Source organism: Lepus europaeus, chromosome 6 (assembly GCF_033115175.1).
Source record: "Lepus europaeus isolate LE1 chromosome 6, mLepTim1.pri, whole genome shotgun sequence".
NCBI classification, from domain to species: Eukaryota; Metazoa; Chordata; class Mammalia; order Lagomorpha; family Leporidae; genus Lepus; species Lepus europaeus.
The window spans coordinates 56462803-56482709 of NC_084832.1; the positions used below are offsets into that span (position 1 = coordinate 56462803).

The following is a 19907-nucleotide window of genomic DNA, read 5'->3' on the forward strand; positions in this document are numbered from 1 at the left end:
CCAGAGTCACCTACAAGTCAAGTTCTATTCCAGTTGATTCGACAGGGCAGATTAAATATGAAAGCAAAATGGTAGGCTCTCAAAGGCAGCAACTCCCGTTTGATTCATAACAATGTTCAAGGAAGTTGTTTGCAATCCCATACCTGTTCTAGCTAATTTTAGCCATGAAGTCACAATTTTCCATACCTGCACAATTTTCTTAAACCAGACAGCTGAATAAAGCCTTTGTTGCGAAGAAGAGCAGGATACAGGAGGCAGTAGAAAAGAAAATGATGTCTACTGCCCTGAGGATCCCCAAAGGAAGCATTGCTTTCCCCAACCCCGGTGCCACAGTGGACAATGCAGCGTGTGAGCCATACAAAGCCCAGACACAGAAACCAGACCAGGACGGCCAGGTAGCCAGGCTGGCAGGGGTAGGGCTGAAACGGCTGCGTGCCACAGTAGTAAAACGTCAGCTACAGACACGCATTTACAATCCGTTTGGCCAGGTTTCCTACACAGGCTCGGGGATTTTGTTTTCCCCCTATAAGGCAACGACAAGGATTTCAAACGGACCAAACATTTTATATTAGTGACAACAGCACTCACAGCTTCAGCTGGCAGAGGAGAGGAAAACCAAGAATATCTGCATTATTTACCCCAGGGAAACTGCTTGAGCACCATCTGTTCTCAGCCACCCCTGCCCTACCCACTGTGGCCTTTCTGTAGTGCCCTCTTGCCCAGCTCATGTGTGCCCCACTCATGTGTGTTGGTGCATGAATTTTAAATCCCAATGCTTCCCTGAATCTAGAAATTTGAAAAGTTAATTTCAACAGAGCAACTGGCATCACAGATTTCTTAATGCTACAAAGTATTAGTTGTATAGCTGCAAAAAGCATTTGCTCTTTCCAAACTTAATTTGCAGATTCAATCCAGTACTATCCTATGTAACATGAGGAGGGGATGAGAGCAGAGGGGCTAGATTACGATGCACAGAAAATCGGTATTCTTATAATCTAGCATCTATGCACTGGTTCAAGGTCATAGAAGGATACAGGAAAGTCTGTTGAATTGGCAATAGAAAACAGGTTGAGTAAAAGAAGGGACAAGTTTCCAAAACACCTATAAACCACATATGGTGTCTACGTTTGTGTTAGTTGACTTTTATAGAAACATTAGCCTTTCAGGAAATAAACTGTCCCATTCTGAAAATCAGGTGGATACTACTAATAGGTAAATTAATCAAGATCAAAGCAAGATCCAAACGTGTTCATAGTACTATATATTTTCTGTAACTGTTGTTTATCATCATTGTATTTGAAAAGCAGAGAGAGAGAGAGCTTCCATTTGCTGATCCACTCCCCCCAAATGCCCCATCAGCCAGGGCTGGCCCAGGCCAAAGCCAGGAGCCAGGGACTCTATCTGGGTCTCTCACATGGACAAGGAGCCAAGCATCTGAGCCATCATCTGCTGCCTCCCAGATGCTCATTAGCAGGAAGCTAGAATCAGAAGCAAAGGATCCAAGAGTCAAACATGGCACTATTATGGGATGTGGGCATCCCAAGTGACAGCTTCGCTGCTGTGCTAAATGCCCACCCCCACAGTGTGGTATTTGATCTGTACGGACTATAAAGGAGTATATTACAATGAGAGAACAAAAACCCAAGAGCTGTTTATTAAAAACAAAAATAAAAACAACCCGTCTATATAGCTGCAGTTCAAGATTTATTTGTAGTTCATTTCAAAGAATATAAGCGTTTTCTCCCTTTGGTGACATTTGTACCCTGAATTAAGAAAGTAGAGATGAAAATCTAAAAAGACCTTAGAGTTTTCCCAAACCTATTCTAAGAATTAATGGCTTAGAGAGACAAGCCTGTGGCACCCAGAGTTCTCAGTAACCAGAAAGTATCAAGCAATTCCCTCATTTTCTGTCTTACTAACACTGCTCCAATTACTCATCTAATCAGAGGCAAAACCAATTAGGAAGTTAACATAACATGCAGTGACCAGTTCCTAAAACCACACATCCGTAATGCCAGGGAGAAGTCGGTCACCACAGATTGCCCAGGTCAGTGCATGGGCAGTGAAAAGGTTAAAAACAGTGAGCTTGAATGAAATCCCATTACGGAGAGGCATCCTCAGGAGGTTTGCCAAGGTCAAGTCGAGGAAGGCCAGACGGGTGTGAATATTTCTCACATACCCTGGAAGGAAAACAAAACAAAAGTTACCACCGACAGTGACACAGAATCCCAAATCTTTGTAGTTCAAAACGAAGTTCCTTCGCGTTACAGAATGCGCCTCCTGCATCAGGTTAAAATGAGTTTTCTTTTTAATGTCTTAAAGGACCAGCAAAATGACCTCATTCTCGTGACATTGCCTTTGGATCACAAAGCAGCGTGTGAAGAATGTAATGGCTTGTCAAGTGATGTCTCATTGGCTGTGTTGGAGACAGGTTCACAGGGGTCAGGAAGAAGGGGGCGCTCACGTGTTGTCGCCTACTCCACATTCACAGTAAGGACAGTGTGAACACATCGTGGAGCAGAGCAATTTAAATGGAAATGAGTCGAGTAGCGTTGCACTGTATTACGCAAAGGGAAGGTGACTTCCAAGAGGACGTTGAGGCAGGGAGACAGGCTAATGAGTCCCCACCTCCACCAGACGCACAGGGTCATGAAATCCCCATCCGACCTTCTGCACGGCTCAGCCAAGCTACGTGTGGGATACAGAGCCCTGCTGTTGCTTCCGACTAAAATCCCAGGTTGCCTCCTAGGTCACAGCCAGTGCTTACCTGTCCTTGAAGATAGAGGATTGAGAACTCTCACATGTCTCAAAAGTTCTCACCTACTGAGATGGGAGAACATTTCACTGAAAGTGATCTCGCCCTAGGTGCCTCAGGAAAACTATCAGGGGGCTTTAGAAAATCAAAACACATCTTCAAAGTATAGAGGCATCTTAACATATTAAAGAATAAGTGGCTAGATTGAATATGGTCAGACTGTGATATAAAATACATATGTTTCAAAAAACAAAGTAGGGGCCGGTGCTATGGCATAGTGGGTAAACCTGCTGCCTGCAGTCCCAGCATTCCATATGGGCACCGGTTCAAGACTCAGCTGCTTCATTTCCCATCCAGCTCTCTGTTATGGCCTGGGATAGCAGCAGAAGATGGCCCAAGTCCTTGGGTCCCTGCACCTGCATGGGAGATCTGGAGGAAGCGCCCAGCTCCTGGTTCCTGGCTTTGGATCAGCCCAGCTCTAACCGTTGTAGCCAATTGGGGGGTGAACCAGCAGATGGAAGATCTCTCTCTCTCTGTCTCTGCCTCTGTCTCTATCTCTAAAACTGTCTTTCAAATAAATAAATAAATCTTAACAGACTGGATTGATTTTTGTTTTTTCTTTAACTCAACATACACACTGATTCTGCAAGTGTCTATATGACATTGCAAGACGTAACTGATTCTTTCCTTGGTTTTCAACCTAATTATAGCATATTTTCTGCCTTCCTCCTCTTTTCTGTCTTCGGCTTTTTACTGGGTCAATATTTCCTCCAAGCCTCAGATGTAATTTGAGGAATAGCTCTCTTCTCTCATTCCTCAGGGAAGCTCCAACCTCGACTACCAACATCTAAATTAATGACACATTTTTAATATTCTAAACACCAACTTTGGCCCATTTGCTATTTACAAAACATAACCTGAATAAAAGGTTGGTTTATGGTTTCTCTTCTAACTTTTGTATGGTATTCTCTGATGAACAAATATGTGGGCTTAGAAGTGCCCATGCTGCTAAGGAAAGCACCCAATCATCCTCACTACCACATCATGAGAAAACAAAATCCTTAGTCTCCAGGAGTGTAAGTAGAGATCTGTAGCTCACCATCCACAGCCTACCAGTAAACCAATGGTGAGCCACATGGCCAAATTCATATTTCCTTAGCAGAAGCCCTGGCAATATTCATTCACATTCTCACGTCACCTTCCCACGTGCCCTGACACTTTCGTAGCTACTTTCTAAATTACAGAGGTTGTTAAGTAGACAAGAATGGACAACTATATAGTGAGTTTCCACCAAGTACTCACCAAAATCTGAATTGTAATCATATTTCACAACTGAGTTGTATGAACTTGGACAATGTCTTCAACTCACTATGTCTCGTGTTCTACATAGCTCCTAACTCACGTTCTCATAATCAATCAACGTGTCTATTGTATCATACACTGCAAACATACCATGCTTCCATTACTTTCTCTCTCTTTCTTGTCTATAGTGAAACAAATGAGTGAAAGTTATGGATAGATTCAGGATGTATTCATTTATGTTCAATTATCTTCAATTTCTATACTTTTGGAAAATCTATCCATTATTTTTCATTCCTTGATTCCTTTTGAAGAAAATGCATGTAAGATTTCTCACAGATGGAAGACAGTCTAGTCAAAAAGTGATCTTTGTCCCTCAAGTATTTATTAAAATGTAACCTCGCCTAGAGTTTCCAGGTCAGCAAATGGTTTGTTGGATTTTGCCAGTTCAAAGACTTCTATCTTCTCTTTGTCTCCCCACTCCTCTTTTCAACCTTCTATACACACACACACACACATATGTAAGTACACATGCACCTGAGCTTCAATTAAACTGTAAAGTTGACGGTAGTCAGTTTTGATTCTGCACACATTGCAAACTTCACAATCATATACATCCTGAAGCTTTGGTGTTGGTTCAGTAATAGATTGTGCACACAAAATACATTCCACACATATCATAGCACTGTTGCAAGGTTTTCTTCACAGAAATATGTAAGGACATCTCATTTTCAAAGAGTACCTTTTGCTGTAGGGTTTTTAAAAACTCATTCTGTCATGAAAAATACTGGTTTCTTTGTGCTAGTTTCACTGAAGGAATATATTACTAGAGAATGCTTACTATTTTTATAACCACATTCACTTAAAATTTTCCTGGAAAAAAAAGACATTCATTTGTTTTTGTCGTAGGTTTGGGCAAGGGGTGATAAAAGCTGTATAGTCCAAGGCAATCATGCTGAGAACACAGGGCAGGTGTCATTTTTTATTGTGATTGGCTAGAGCTGAAACCTGGGCTTTCTCGCTCTCTCACTCTCTCAGAAGCTATTGTGGAATTTACAGAAATCACTCTGGCTTACTGCCCATCACACAGCTGAACAGTACACCAAAAAAAAAAAATCTGGAGAGAAGGCCACAACATATTTTTTAAATTCTCCTTGTTTTTATTCCTTGACTTTGAAAGATTTTTTAAAAGAGAAAAGCAAAAACTCACCCAGCTGTTACTGCTATTCATATTCCAATAGCCTCCAGACTGCCCGAGGCCACCTGGTTGACTTTTGCCTTGGAGTCGGTCCAGAAAAGCATTATTTACCCTTTAAAACAATGAGAAATGTGTGTAAGTAAGAATTGTTCTCAGGGCTAGGAGATTTCTGAGCATCTAATGTGCTCTGACTGTGGGGACTGCTTCCCCTTTCAGCTTAGAAGAAATCTACAAGACTTTTCATATTAACCATAGGACATACTATCAACACACCTTTACTGGTTTGGGGCCAGGCTTGACACAGGCCAAAGGGGACACACGGGCTTTTTCTCTTTTTCTAACTTATGTGTTCGGGAGACAGGGAGAGGAGTGAGCTCCCACCTGCTGGTTCCCTCCCCAGATGTCTACAATGGCCTATTTCTGGTCCTGAAGCCAGGAGACTGGAACTCAATTCAGATCTGTCCAGTGGGTGGCAGGGCCTCTTTCTTGAGTCATCACACCCACCTATCAAGGTCTACATTGACAAAAAACTGGAGTCAGGAGCTAGAGTTGGGACTCAAACCCAGGAGCTAAACGCCTGCCCCAGGGGCACTAGTTCTTCAGAGTTTCAATCACCCATCTTCTGCCAGGCCAGCAAGAACCTTGGTCACCCAATTAACTGCACCTCTCAGGGCCATGCCACCCTTGAACACAAGAGGCTGAGGAAAGATGGAAGTATCAGCAAGAACTCAAACATGGAGAACCAAACATGGTTCTGTGACCCTACCCATGCAAGACACATGTTCTCCCTGTACCCCTGCACTCTGCTGTCCATGGTGTTAAGGTAAACTCTGAAAGTTTCCCTTCTAGGAAGTGGAGGAGAGTGGAGGGGAGTGGAGGGAGGAGGAAATAGCAGAAGAGAAACTCAAGCTTGCAAAAGAAGGAATGGGTGCACCTTTTCCTGATGTTCTGTCATACATGCAAGCAACCGATTTCATAAATGAAGTTCAACACACAGCAGGTATAAAGAAAGGCAAGAGGGGAGAGGGTGATGTGGTGCTGGGGTTAGGCCACCACTTGGGACATCGGCATCCCCATATCAAATGCCAGTGTAAGTCCCAGCTCACTGCTCATGTGCCCTGAAAGCAGTGGATAACGGCTCAAGGACTTGAGTTCCTGCTACCCACGTAGGAGAGCCATGTTCCTGGCTCTGGACTGGACCAACCCTGAGATTGTGGCCATTTGCAGGTGAACCAGCAGATGAAAGATCTCTCTCTGTCACTCTGCCTTTCAAATAAATGAATTAATCTTTAAAAAGAAAAAAGAAAATTATCATGAAGGCCAGGGCAAGAGCTACTGTATTCTATTGCTGGAGCTGTTACCTAAGTGGTCATTTTACAATCCATAATTAAACCAAATATTCATTTTAGGGATTTTTCTGTTATATTAAAATTTTTAATTTAAAAAATTAAAGTCAGCATCATGCTCTTTGTTCCCCACTTATGGCTGATGTAGTCAGGAAGTTGGAAGCTAGAAAAACAGCATTGCATCAGGCACCCTCTGCTACCAGCAGAGCATAGACATGCATTGCTTAGTGTGATGAGAATTTGCTCTAAGAAATGTGTCCTCAGGCAAACCTGTCATTGTGCAAATATCATGGAGTGACCTTACACAAATCGAGATGGTGTTGCCTGCTACATCCCTGGGCTATATGGGATAGCTTATTGCCACCAGACTACAAATCCTGAATAGCGTGTTACTGTACTGGATACTGTCAGCCAGTGTAACACAATGTCATTTGTATATCTAAACTTAGCTACACACAAAAGTGTAAAAACCCTAAGTGATTGAAACTTTTCAGCTCCATGATAATCTTATGGGCCAGCTGTTCCTCACTGACCAAAACATCACATCTGTACACATGCAGACGTTCATATCTGTATCTAAGGAATTGTGGAAATAAGACTAGTGGCTGCTTGGAGGCAGAGACACAATGCCTGGTACACAGCAGACATTCACTGCAGGCTTATGGAAGGAAGTGAAGGTGGGAATCAATCACACTAGCCTCCTTTTCAGTCATAAAGACTGGCAGAACATAGTCATGGTGGGTGGCTACAAGCTAAGAACAGAGGGGACTTTAAGGAGAATAATGGCTGTGTGGCAAAGCCCTTTGTGCTTGCTCAGTGTTAAGATGCCACCCATGTGCTGACTCAGCTGACCCCTACTCTCCCTACAAGAACCTTACTCAGTTCCAGAAGAGATCATGCCTGCCTTTCCCTCTAACCTCTCATGACTTACCCATTGGTCTTAGAATAAAAATACTGGCTTATATGATCTTGTATTGCCTTGGTCCTGCCTACTTTTCCTACCTTATTGAATATTTTTCTCTTTCTTACCTCCATACTCCAATCACTTGAACCTCTTCTCTTGCTCCTTCCCCCTGATAATGGGGGGCAGGCGGGCATCCAAGCATATCTCTATCCCCAATCTCAGGGTGGCTGATTTCTCCTTGTCCTCTGATGCTACCTCTTCAGTGAGACCTTCCTTGGTCATCTATCACCTCCAATTAACTGCTCCCTTAACCTCACTCTGATACCTTCCTCACAGAACATACCACGGTCTAAGATAATCTTGCTGCTTCATTATTGACTTCCGTTTCTCTCTTCTAGATTGTAATTTCCACGTGGTTAGGGAACTTTTAGACCTCATTTACTTATTCCCAGTGCCTAGGGAAAAGTCTTCATGGAGTAGACGCCAGTGGTGTAATTACTCAACAAATGAATCTCCCAGACACGTGGTCCCCACCTCCGCCTGCTGCTATGATAGCAGCTGCAGCTGCTGCTCTCAGTTCAATCACTGTAAAGACTGACAGCTTGTCATAAATACACAAGGTACTGTGATTCACTTCTGACCATCAATCACTACCAACACGTCCCTGAGGTCGAGTTCTCCTTGATACTTTAGGAGTGCCCTCAACTGGGCCGTGCACTGCAATGAGTCAACCAGCGACCATGGGAGGTTGAGAGATTCTCTCAGGTTCTTTCAAGAATCCAAGTAAAAGTGGGGGTGGGAGGGAGTTCCAATTAATATTTTCATTTACTAGTCTTGGATAGTATGTATATTTTATTACCGTCGAACATCAGCTCTCAGTTTCCCTACAAGAGTTTACATAGATTTTAAGAAGGACCTTTCATGGATGGCTCAGGTCTTAATAGAGCAATCCCAATCATTCCAGTGTTTACCTCATGGCCCAGACTCCTTCAAGTCCTTGAACCTCTTGCTCTGTCTTTCCTCTCTGGACTTCCTATTTGTCTTCTCTTACTCAAACAGCTATACCTAGGCAGGTTCAAGTGTAACAGGGCCAGGCTCAAGCTCATTAAAGGAGATATTGAGAAACTTGTTAGGAATCCCACAAGCTTTCTAATGTAAAATTCAGAGTTGAGTTTTCTGCTCTACAATCTTCTGAACAACAGAAAACACATTGCAATTTTGACTCTAGATTTATGCACCTGGAGAAAACCTGACATATTCTCCACACACATATAGCATAGCATGTTTCCCTAAGAAGCGATACACATGGCCGTTTTATTCATAAAGAATTTATTGAATGACTGTTCTCATATAACATGGGAATACCCACTGTAAATTTGAAGGGTGATACAAATGCAAGTTCTTCAAAATTTATTAAGAACATAAAATATGCATTTAGAGTCTTGATCAGTTATTTCAAAATTGATTACTAAGTTTATTATCCAAAGAAATTCCCTCACGAATTAAATCTGGATCTACATTGAACTACAATCAATAAAAAGAAAAAACCAGGTACATAAAATAAACAGCTCCATTAGTTTTAGGTATTCAGTGGTATAAAAATAAAGTTACAGAATGAGAATTGAGATTCCTGTAACAGGGGAGGGTGTTTGGCCTAGCAGTTAAGACGGCCACATACCACACTGGAGTGCCTGGGTTCAATTCCCAACTCTGGTTTGGGTTTCTGACTCCAGTGTCCTGCTAATGTGAGCCCTGGGAGGTAAGAGGTTCAAGTAACTGGGTGCTTGCTTTCCCTGTGGATTGTATTCTCAGCTCCCAGCTTCCATTGCAGTCCAGACCCGGCCATCTTGGGCATTTGGGAATGAACCAATAGATGGAAAACCTCTGTGTCTGTGTCTCTCTACCTCTCTGCCTCTTAAATAATTTAAGGAGAAAAATGATTCCTGTAACCAAAAAAAGTAATCTTTTTTCATCAAAACAATTTACTTGTGCTTTTATTGGGTACCCACCAAAGATTAATTTATTAGTATGTGTCCCATTAATAGGCCCCATTGCTATCTTTAAGAAATTTAAAGCCTTATAATCCACTAAATCTTCAGAAACCCAGAAAAATAATTGGCTACTACTAGCAAACAATGTTATACAAATTCAATATCAGGGTTTATTTAAAACCAGAAAGCCTTTTAGAGACAAAATAATAAAAGCTAATTTAAGAAATGGAATAAACCAATTCATGGTTTACTTTATAATAAGTAGGCAGCACTCCTGCTGCTCCCCAAAACCAACTCCTCAAAATAGCCTAATCAATGGGTTGGAGCTTTGATGCTTCCTTAAATCAAAGATTAACATGTAAATGCACATACCACGTTTAAAAACTATTTTGACTGGATTAGGAATCAGCATAGTTTAGTAAGAAGAATTCGAATGTTTATCCAGAATTTAGTGGCTCCAGTCAGAACTGGGAGTTTCTATTGAACACTTTTTAAAGTTTCTGATTTTCTTTATCTTTTTTAAGTCTGATTTTCAAAATGAAACCATCAAAGCTTAAAAATATATTTTAGTGATAGTGAGATAAGAGATGATACTTTCAAAATAATTTGCTCCTGTAATCATGAAAGCCCTTTCAGTAAATTCTATGATACTCAAGCGTACCCGCAAAGAACTCAAATAACCCACGTGTCCCCAAGGACGGTCCTAGCATCACAATGCAGACAATATGCTGGTGAGTGGCATCCTCTGGGCAGCAACCTGTTATAAAGGGTACTCTCTACTATCTGGTCTGAGATAAGAGATACTATACAATTACTTAATAGTTCTATATTAAGAATTCTCCCCCAATGTATTAGTCGCTATAAAATAATTTAGTAAGTTTTTGTGTAAGCTTTGGTTCTCAAACATGGGTATCAATTCTTCTAAAGAAATCTACAAACGTCAAAGCATCATCTCAATTATGATGCTTTGTCCCATGGAAGGCAAATTGAATATAACCTAAATAAACACATAGCTTGAGAGCATGATTTAGGTTCCTAATGTGTTTCTCACGTGAACTAACCAGGAAAATCAGAATTTATGTGTGCATGTACCTATATATGTGCACATGTGTGTATATATACACATAGATATGTAGCAATTGATATACCTCATATATACAAAATATTCTAATAAGAATGATTTAAAGATAGCATAGGCCATTTGGCCTAGTGGTTAAGACACTGCTTGGGACACCCATATCCTAAGCAGAGTGCCTGTGTTCAAGTCCCTGCTCCGTTGCCAATTACAGTTCCTATAATGCATACCCAGTGAGGCAGCAGGTGAGAACTCATGAACTGGGATCCCTGACAACCATGTGTGATACCTGCATTGAGTTTCTGGCTCCCGGTTTTGGCCTAACCCAGTTCCAGCCACTGTGACCATTTAGGGAGTGAAACAGCAGATGCGAAATTTCTCTCCCTTTCTCTCTGCCTTTCAAATAAATTAAATTGCAGAAAAATTTTAATATATAGATTCTAAAACTTAATATTACTATAGTGCATTCCTAAAGCATTGTAAAAAGTTTTATATGTAATTGATTTAACCAAGAATGCTTATTTTATTTTATTAGCCAGTTATACCTCCTGTGTTCAGACTGCAGCATTTTGGTTCTTTCTTCCTCTTGCTGCTGTCGCTTAAGTTCCAGTAATTCATTCTAGGAACAATAAAAGTTTTAAAATATGGTTTTCAATTAACACAGTTGTACAGAAGACACCAAATCAATTACATATTTAACCTTAGCTGGTATAATATTTCAGTTTTGAAACTTTCATTTAAGTACTACTTGGATGTGAAATTATTTTCTTATATAAGTAGGTAGCAAAAATAATTGTGGCTTAGTAAAATGGAATAGCTTTGTGAGCATAAAAATATTCCATTAAAAAGCCAGTGTGCATGGTCAAGATCCCAGACCAAGAGCTACAACACACACAGAGGCAAAGTACAATGGGAGTCAAACTCATCTGTGTCTCACAAAGAAAAACAAATCAAATTCATTCCTTTAGGAATGCCACATAATACTATTTTTGTGTGTGTGTATTTCTCTAGCATTTCTTTGCTAATAAAATCATTGCCACTTTTATGGATAAACACCAGGTTCAATTCCATAGTGCAGTTCTGTTAGAAAAACATCATCCTTCCTGCAAAACAAACACTTACCTGTTATAGAATAATCACTTCCAGCCCTAACAGGACCTTAGGCTACCTGGAGGAGATACTTTTAATTAACTAATCACATTCCTATAACTAAGTCTCTAGCTTCCAATACTCTTATCTTCCCTGAGAGGCAACTTCTTCCAGGCTCAGTTATTGTGTTTACAGCATTACACCAAAGAACTAGGTCCAGAATTTCTCTAATACTCAACAAACTACCTCAAGGCGGACTGAGTTTTAATCCCATTTCAAAGACAGGGAAGAAAATCATTGGGCCCAAATCATAAATCGGGGCCTGAGTCAGATTTTTCTGGCAGAGAGAATACCGCCACATCTTGATAAGCACATGCTTATAAAGAGTGGCCATGGTTGTTTTCATTAACCCCTAAAATTCCCATGAGAAGTACAAAATGAGCTCAACATGCAGACTGACATTTTATTTTTTAATTTATACAAAGGCCCTCCAATATTCTATAGTTCTCAGACTGTCTTAAGCTATAATATTTGAAATATGCTGCTCATCAATCCCCAACTCACATTATATAATAGTTTCCTATGTAGCAACAACAAGAAAAGAGTAGAAAGTTTTCAAAGTAACTGAATAATATTCACTCAACAAGCATTGATTAACACTTAGATGCCAAGCCTTGTGCTCTAGAGTCTGATTTTTCTACAACGCCATAAATTCTTTATTTTGTTTTAATTCTTATCACTGTATGCATACTGTTTCAAAAAGAATACCAAGTATGAGTACTATGTACTTGTACAACCAAGGCTCATACCCAAGTGGAAGCAGCTCCCAACCTCTCCCTCAACCCTGCAGCTACTTTCAATACCTGGGTGTGGTTTCATCTGCCAATTATCTACTTCTTAATCGTTTGCATATTCTTACATTTCTTACTTTAAAAATTATATATTTTTATTTCCTTCTCCTTTTGTTCTTGTTGACTTATGCAATTTTAAAAAAAATCTTCTATTTTCTTTTTAGTGGGATATATGAAAAGAAAGACTGGACATAGCAACTGAAATGTTTTGGAAGTGCAGTGTTTAACCAAGAAAACCTTAACATGGGCATATGAAAATTTTGCCAGAATTCTATGACTTGATTCTCACACCAATTTTCAAAGGTTGACAGGTAAATAGTCTCATTTGGCTAATTAATGAGCATCAGGGGCTGGTGTGAGCTGCCTCCTGCAATGCTGGCATATCCTATCAGAGTGCTGGTTACAGTCCTGGCTGCTCCAATTATGATCCAGATTCCTGTTAATATGCTTGGGAAAGCAATGAAGGATGGCTCAAGTAGTTGGGCCCCTGCCACCCACATGGGAGTCCCAGATGGATCTCTAGGCTCCTGGCATCAGCTTGGACCATTCAGAGCCATTGTGGCCATTTGGGGAATGAACAAGTGGATGGAAGATCAATCTCTCTCCCTCTCTCTCTTCTCTCCTCCCTCCTACCCCCTTCAAGTAAATAAGTAAATCTTTTTTAAAAAAATAACGCGGGGTGAACCAACGGCAAAGGAAGACCTTTCTCTCTCTCACTGTCCACTCTGCCTGTCAAAAAATAATAATGCACAGTATACTTATTTGTCAGAAGGGTAAGCAGGATCAGAGATGTAGTGAGAGTAACTTCAAGAGCTGAGAGCTAAACAGTTCACTAGTAGCAAACTAAAGAGAGGGGGTTACATTTTCTTTTATTTAATCATCTTCTGCTGGATGCATCCAACATGAGGGTTTAGGATTAAGAATAACTTCATAGTAGTTCATCATACTCAGGTATGAACAGTCCCCTTTGGGTTTTCCTCTCCTGGAAGCCCCCCTCCACGCTGCTCTGGCTGGAGGTCCTTGATTCTAATAAATACTTTTAAATTTCTTTGCTGTCCACTTGGAAATTCTTCTTCCACATGAGACAAAGAACCGAGGCAACAATAATTTTTCTGCCGCTGTTTTCCAGAACTACAGGAGTCATTCACACTCAAAAGTTGTAGCAGAACATATCTAGCTGGAGTCAAGCCAAACCCTTCCTGCTGAAGGACGTTGATTCTTTCCACACTCATTAACCTGGTTTCCCAAGGAGCAATTTCTGATGTTCAGCTCATTCTGAATTTACACAAGGGGCTTCAAAACACTCACAGAAATTTCACAGGGTCCTTTAATCCCATTTTTCCAGGAAGTTTATGAAACCTACTCATGCAATGAGCTCTGAACAAGCTGAACTCTCAAAAGTTCTGAAATAGGACACAAAAATGAAAACCTATAAGTTACATGTTTTACTTCACTTTAAATAATTTTAAGATTTTTTCAGACTTGGTAAAAAACCATCATGAAATTTATCTGGAAAAAATATATAAATAAGCAATCATGGTCATAAAAAGTCCTGAAAACTGAGGAAGGGCCAGCTCTACCAAATATTAAAATGCATCATAAAACTAGTAGTTAAAAAATATGATTGAGTCTTGGAAGAGACCTCACATTATGATAAGCTATCTTTCCTTATGTATAAAGTCTTTGTGCTAAACAAATTCAGGAGAGAGAATTCAATGAATGATGATGAACTGGCAAATTTCTGAGAAAAAGACCCTTTGCTTATTATATAAAAATAAATGTTAGAGTCTAAGATTTTAACCTAAAGATGGGATTAGAAGTTTTCAAAGGAAGCATTCATAAACTTAGGAAGTCCCAGAAATCATAACTGAGAATGAATTGATACATTTGGTTAAAAAAATTTCAAAGCATCCATTAGGAAAAAATATCACAAACAAAATAAATGTTAATAAATATATATGACACACATAGGTTAATTCAGTGCTCTCTCGTTCATTATTAAATAAAGATCTAGGGGCCTGAGCACAGTAGGTAAAGCTGCCACCTGTGGGGTTGACATCCCACATGTGTGCTAGTTCAGTCCCAGCTGCTCCACTTCCAATCCTGTTCCCTGCTAATGCACCTGGGAAAGCATCAGAGGCCCAAGTCCAAGGGCTCCTGCACCCAAGTGGAATACTGTGAAGAAGCTCCTGGCTCCTGACTTTGGCCTGGCCTAGCACCAGTGGTTGCAGCCATTTGGGGAGCTAACCACTGGATGGAAGATGTCCCTCTCTGTCTCTGTGTGTCTCTCTCTCTCTCTCCATTTCTGCCTTTCAAATACATAAATCATTAAAAATAAATACATATCTGGGCACCTATTACTGGCCATGCTTGGATCTACATGATAGGGTTACAGTGGTGAAGAAGGTAGACGAGCCTATTACTCCTTAGAGTTTATATTATAGAAAAAGTGACAAAAATATCCAATAGAAACCCCATTAGGATTTAAACAAGATTTATCCTGATGTGAACTTCAGTGGCTAAGTGCCCTTTTTAGACAATACATATCTTTATTTTATTTTTGAAAATTTTAACATAGAAATTGTACATATTTATAGGGTATCATGTGATGTTTCAATATATGTATACATTGTGTAATATTCAAGTGAGGATAAAGAAAGGAAAGAAAGAAGGGAAAGAGGAAGAAAGGAAGGGAGAAAGGAAAAGAACGAATGAAGGAAGGAAGGAAGGAGGGATAGAGGGAAGGAGAGAAACAGGGAGGGAGGGAGAGCAGTAAAAATATGCACAAAATCCTTTCTTCAAGTATTTGATAGAGAAGTGTGCACTCTATTATCATTGCCTATAGTTACCCTACTGTACAACAGAACCCCAGAACTGCCTGGTCTTATCTCACTTTAACTCCACACCCACTGAACACCCTTTCCCTCACTCCCCTTGTCTTCCCACTCTCCCCAGAGTCTGCTAACCACTGGTACACTTCTGACTTCTATGAGATCAGTGTTTCTAGAGTCCACATGGGCAAGATTGTGCAGTATTTGTCTTTCTATCCCTGGCTTATTTCACTTCACACTGTGACTTCACATCCCACCCACGTTGTTGCAAATGGCAGGGATCCATCCTTTCCACGAGTGTGCAGTACTCCACTGGGTGTAGCTTTCCCATTTTCTTCCTCCATTCATCAGTGGATGGACTTTTTGGTAATAACTGCACTAAGTGTAATGAAGTGATCTCATTGTGGTTTTGATTTGCATTGCCTGGTAATTAACTATGCTGAGATTTTTTTTTAACAGACCTGTTAGCCATTTGCTAGTTTTCCTGTGAAAAATATCTATTTAGATCTTTCGTGCCTATTTGAGACAAAGACTCAGTGAAGGTTTGAGGAAGCAGCTAAGGACCTCATGTAAACCCATGAGGCAAAGACAAAAACCAGACAGAAAAAGGATCAGATGATGGAACAGGCTGTTTGCTAATAATTTACAGATGACCTGTAAATTCAAAATGCTCATCATCTTCACTCATGATCAAAGAAATACAGACCAAAACAATGGGATACTACCAGAAATTGTCTATATTAGCAAAAGCTAACTTAGTTTTTGGAGGGCAATTTAGCAATAACCACTGAGGCACAAAATTGTCTACATCCTTTACAGGAGAATTCAAAGTTTCATGTATATGACTATTCACAGATGTATTATTGAAATGAAAATTCAAGGTAAAATATTAAAGCCCGCCAATAAGAAACTGACACATTAAGACCATCAACACAATGGAATACTGCGAAATAGTTACAAAGAAGGCAGCAGGTCTATTATGGGGGTGGAGCAGAACATCTATGGAGAGGTTGCTGAGACATTAAGTGATAAAACATAAAACAACAGAAATAAATGAGTTTTCTTAGGACCTTTCCATATCAATAGAAAACATAGACATACATCCATTTCAACTTTTCTTGCATTGGTATTATCACGTTTAAAATATTTTTATGGAAAAAATAATACACAAAAATGTTAACTGTAATTGTGACTGGGGCCAGGAACTTGGAGGGTGACTGGGCAGGGGCCAGAAGCTTTAATATATAAGATGTTTTGTTTTTTATATAAGATGCTTTAATATAAGATGTTTTTGGTTTTTTTTCCCACCTTTGATCCAGTTCGTATACCGCTTTCTCATACCATTGACAAGGATGTGTTACCAGTGTAGGAGGCCCTCAATGTTAGGCTTTCCTTTACCTGAGAATCCAGATGAACACAGTGTTTAATACTTAAAGATGTTAAAGGGGAAAACAACGCTATGAATCTAAAACCTGGTGAGGGGAAGAAAAGAGGAGGGAAGAGTGTGACATGCAGTTTGCTGTTACAGAGCCGAGAAGGGAGGGGTGGAGGCAGGCTGGAAGGGACAAGGGGACCGGAAACTGATGAGGCATCGGCTTGCAGGGGCTCTGCTCCGGAGGGCAGCAGGAGAGGTGTTGGCATCACTGCACTCCGGGCTTATTCTTTGGTACCAAGAAGGATCATTTCAAGTAATTAATCTGTTCTGCTGAACCGACAACCACAGAGGATGTGCCCACATGCCTTAGAAACACTCCCAATTCATTTCCTGAAGGCTCACACAGAAGGGTAAGAGCAGACTGGACAAACACAAAGTAAGTTGTTCTTGTTCCAAGGACTGCACATGGGACACGAAAGACTCCAAATGCTCCAAGCAGGAGAGATGATGCGCAGCACACTATCAGGTCCTGCTCCTCTCAGTACAGACTTGTTAAGCACCAATCATTGTCCAGATGCCTGGATTCATGCGGAAAGTACAGATACAAATAAGACGCAGCTCTGCCCTGAAGAACATCAGAATTTAATAAGGGAGACAGACCTACAATGAGGATACAAAGCAAAAAGAAATGCATTGTGCAACGTGATGTTGGAAATAGCATGGAAGAAAGCAAATGAGAAATGAGTACTCAGCATTGTAAGTGCATTCCCGAAAGCCCTCCAAGCAGAGGGTGCTGGTCTCATTACTGTGTCATGCAACTCCCGACATGCACACAAAAGCTACACACAAAAAGGATATGCAAGGGCTTTGATAAGCAACATATCATTCTGGAGTAGGCCAGAGCAGAACTTCATACACTTGGCAAACTCGTGTGTGGTAGATGGGGACACCACGGCCTAGGCCTGGGCTGCCAGGGCTGCACTTGCAAAGGGAGGGCTGCTCACCTGAGGAGCTACAGGATGGCACAGCATCTGTGCCTGGTGTACGGCTCACAGCAAGAAGAGTGGTTGCCACTGCAGGCTAGGGGTTATGAAAACCAGTTTTCTAGGCTCCAATGTATGGCAGTGCCCTGTTCTGCAGAAGGGTCAGCTACACAACAGACCAGTGTGTGCAGGGCCAGAGGCTCAAGGAACCTGGTGAGGCTGGAGTGGCAGGCGTGCTCCAAAGCGATGCTGTGGGGTGCTAACTGAAATTGAAGGTAGGGTCATTTGAACGTCAAGTCTGAATCCCGGTGGGACGTGTTCCAACATGGTTCAGCTTGATGACTGCATCATGTAAACATTAGAGTGTCATCGCCTGGCAGGCCACACTTCTCCCCAGAGAGGATGTTCTCAAGCTTAGCAAGAGGAGAGGAGAGTGGAGGCAGAGGAGTGGATGTCATGGAGGTTAAAGAAGCCCTGCCACTGAGTGTTCAGCACAGAGGAGCTTCCAGAGGAGGGCGGATGGTTGAAGGAGATCCTGGTTCTGACAGGCTCCCCACAGAAGGACCAAGATGGTCTTGCTATTGTGAATGAGAGAAAAAGGTGAGAACCACTCCTTAAAATCAAGAGGAGATAAATAAAATCAAAGGAAATAAATACTGACAGATAAAGGAGAAGAATTTTAAAAAGAACATGGGCTGGATATTTGGCACATCAATTAAGCCACTGCCTCCCATGTCAGAGTCTTTGGGTTCAAGTCTCGGCTCCAAACTCCACTCCAGTTCCCTGCTAACACATACCCTGTTGGGTGATGGTTCCAGTACGTGGGTTCCCTGAAACCTGGTTAGAGTCCTTGACTCCCAGCCCTGGGCCTTGGCCCAGCCCTGGCTGTTGTGGGCGCTTGGGAAGTGAACCAGCGAATGGGAGCACTCTCTGTCACTCTGTTGCACTGGCTCTCTGTCTTTCAAATAAATTGAATTAAGAAATTGTGGATAGCATGAATAATATACACTCCCCTCTTACTAGTCATTAGTTCAATCATTGTAATATAAAGAAAAATGGACTTCTAGCTACCATAATTTTCTTCATTTAAAAAAAAGATTTTCTTATTATTTGAAAGGCAGAATGATGAAGAGGGAGAGGGGAGCAATTCCATCCACTGGCTCACTCCCCAAATGGCCACTACACTGAGTTGGGCTAGGTAGAAGCCAGGAGCCAGAAGCTCTATCCGAGTGTCCTGCAAGGGTAGCAGGGAGCCAAGCACTGGGCCATCTTTCACTGCTTTCTCAGGTACATTAACAAGGAGCTTGGTTTGGAAGGGAAGCAGCTGGGATTTGAACCAGTGCTCCAATAAGGGATGCTGACATTGCAAATGGTGGCTTAACTTGCAGTGCCACAATGCCGGCCCTGCTACCAAAATCTTTGAATCGCAGCTTCATCTCTCCATGTAGAAAAAATTCCTATAACTTTCTTAGAACATATTTTTTCATAAAATAACTTTTTCCTTGTGGAACATGTAGAAAAGTACAGAAACCATAAAGGATGGGCTGGCATTGTGGCATTGTGATTCTACCATCCCATATGGGTCACATTTTCAGGCCCACCACGTGCAAAGCATTAGGATAAACTCTACATGATCTCTCTCCTTTGATCCTAGAACCAATGTCATGAGATAAACAACATCACTATCAGACATAAGATGAGGCTTAGAGTAATTTACACAGAATGCAAGGTTGTAGGTTTTGAAGTCCATCCTTGTTCTATTTGATCTTCATTTCCTTCATTTGCAAATATCATAACCATATTCCGATGTCACTAAGACACAGTAGCATTTACTGCATGACAATCCAAAATCCAAAACCTCCCCTTCTGTCACTGAAAAAATAGCTTCCAGTTTTCCCTCAATCTAATTGTCTTAAATAAACAACCTTGTACAGACTATCTTGTACATATCACTGATTATTTCCCTAGAATACATGCAGGCCTTTGAGATCTAATACTTTACATTCAGAGAATTCTTGAATTAGATATTGTCAAAAAGTCTTTCAGTTTATCCTCTCACTGGTAGAAGTGTTTGAGACTTTTTAGTCCATTATTAATAGCTACTAGCATAAGATCTTGTTCTAGAAAACACATAAATCATTAGTCATTTTTTTCTCTGCTTTTTTTTTATTTTTTATTTTGACAGGCAGAGTGGACAGTGAGAGACAGAG

General features: G+C 40.9%; 1 protein-coding gene across 3 annotated transcripts in view; it reads right to left on the reverse strand.

Annotated features, from left to right (window-relative positions):
* Window positions 1–1685: 1685 nt before the first annotated feature.
* The window catches only part of EPSTI1 (epithelial stromal interaction 1), a 106715-nt gene continuing 88493 nt past the window's right edge, over window positions 1686–19907 (reverse strand). For all 3 annotated transcript variants that reach the window (XM_062195328.1, XM_062195327.1, XM_062195326.1), the window contains 3 exons: window positions 11114–11187; window positions 5265–5364; window positions 1686–2180 (listed from right to left, as the gene is read on the reverse strand). In XM_062195328.1, the coding sequence (XP_062051312.1) occupies window positions 2172–2180; window positions 5265–5364; window positions 11114–11187 (183 nt within the window). In that variant the 3' untranslated portion in view covers window positions 1686–2171. The remainder of the gene's footprint in view (window positions 2181–5264; window positions 5365–11113; window positions 11188–19907) is intronic.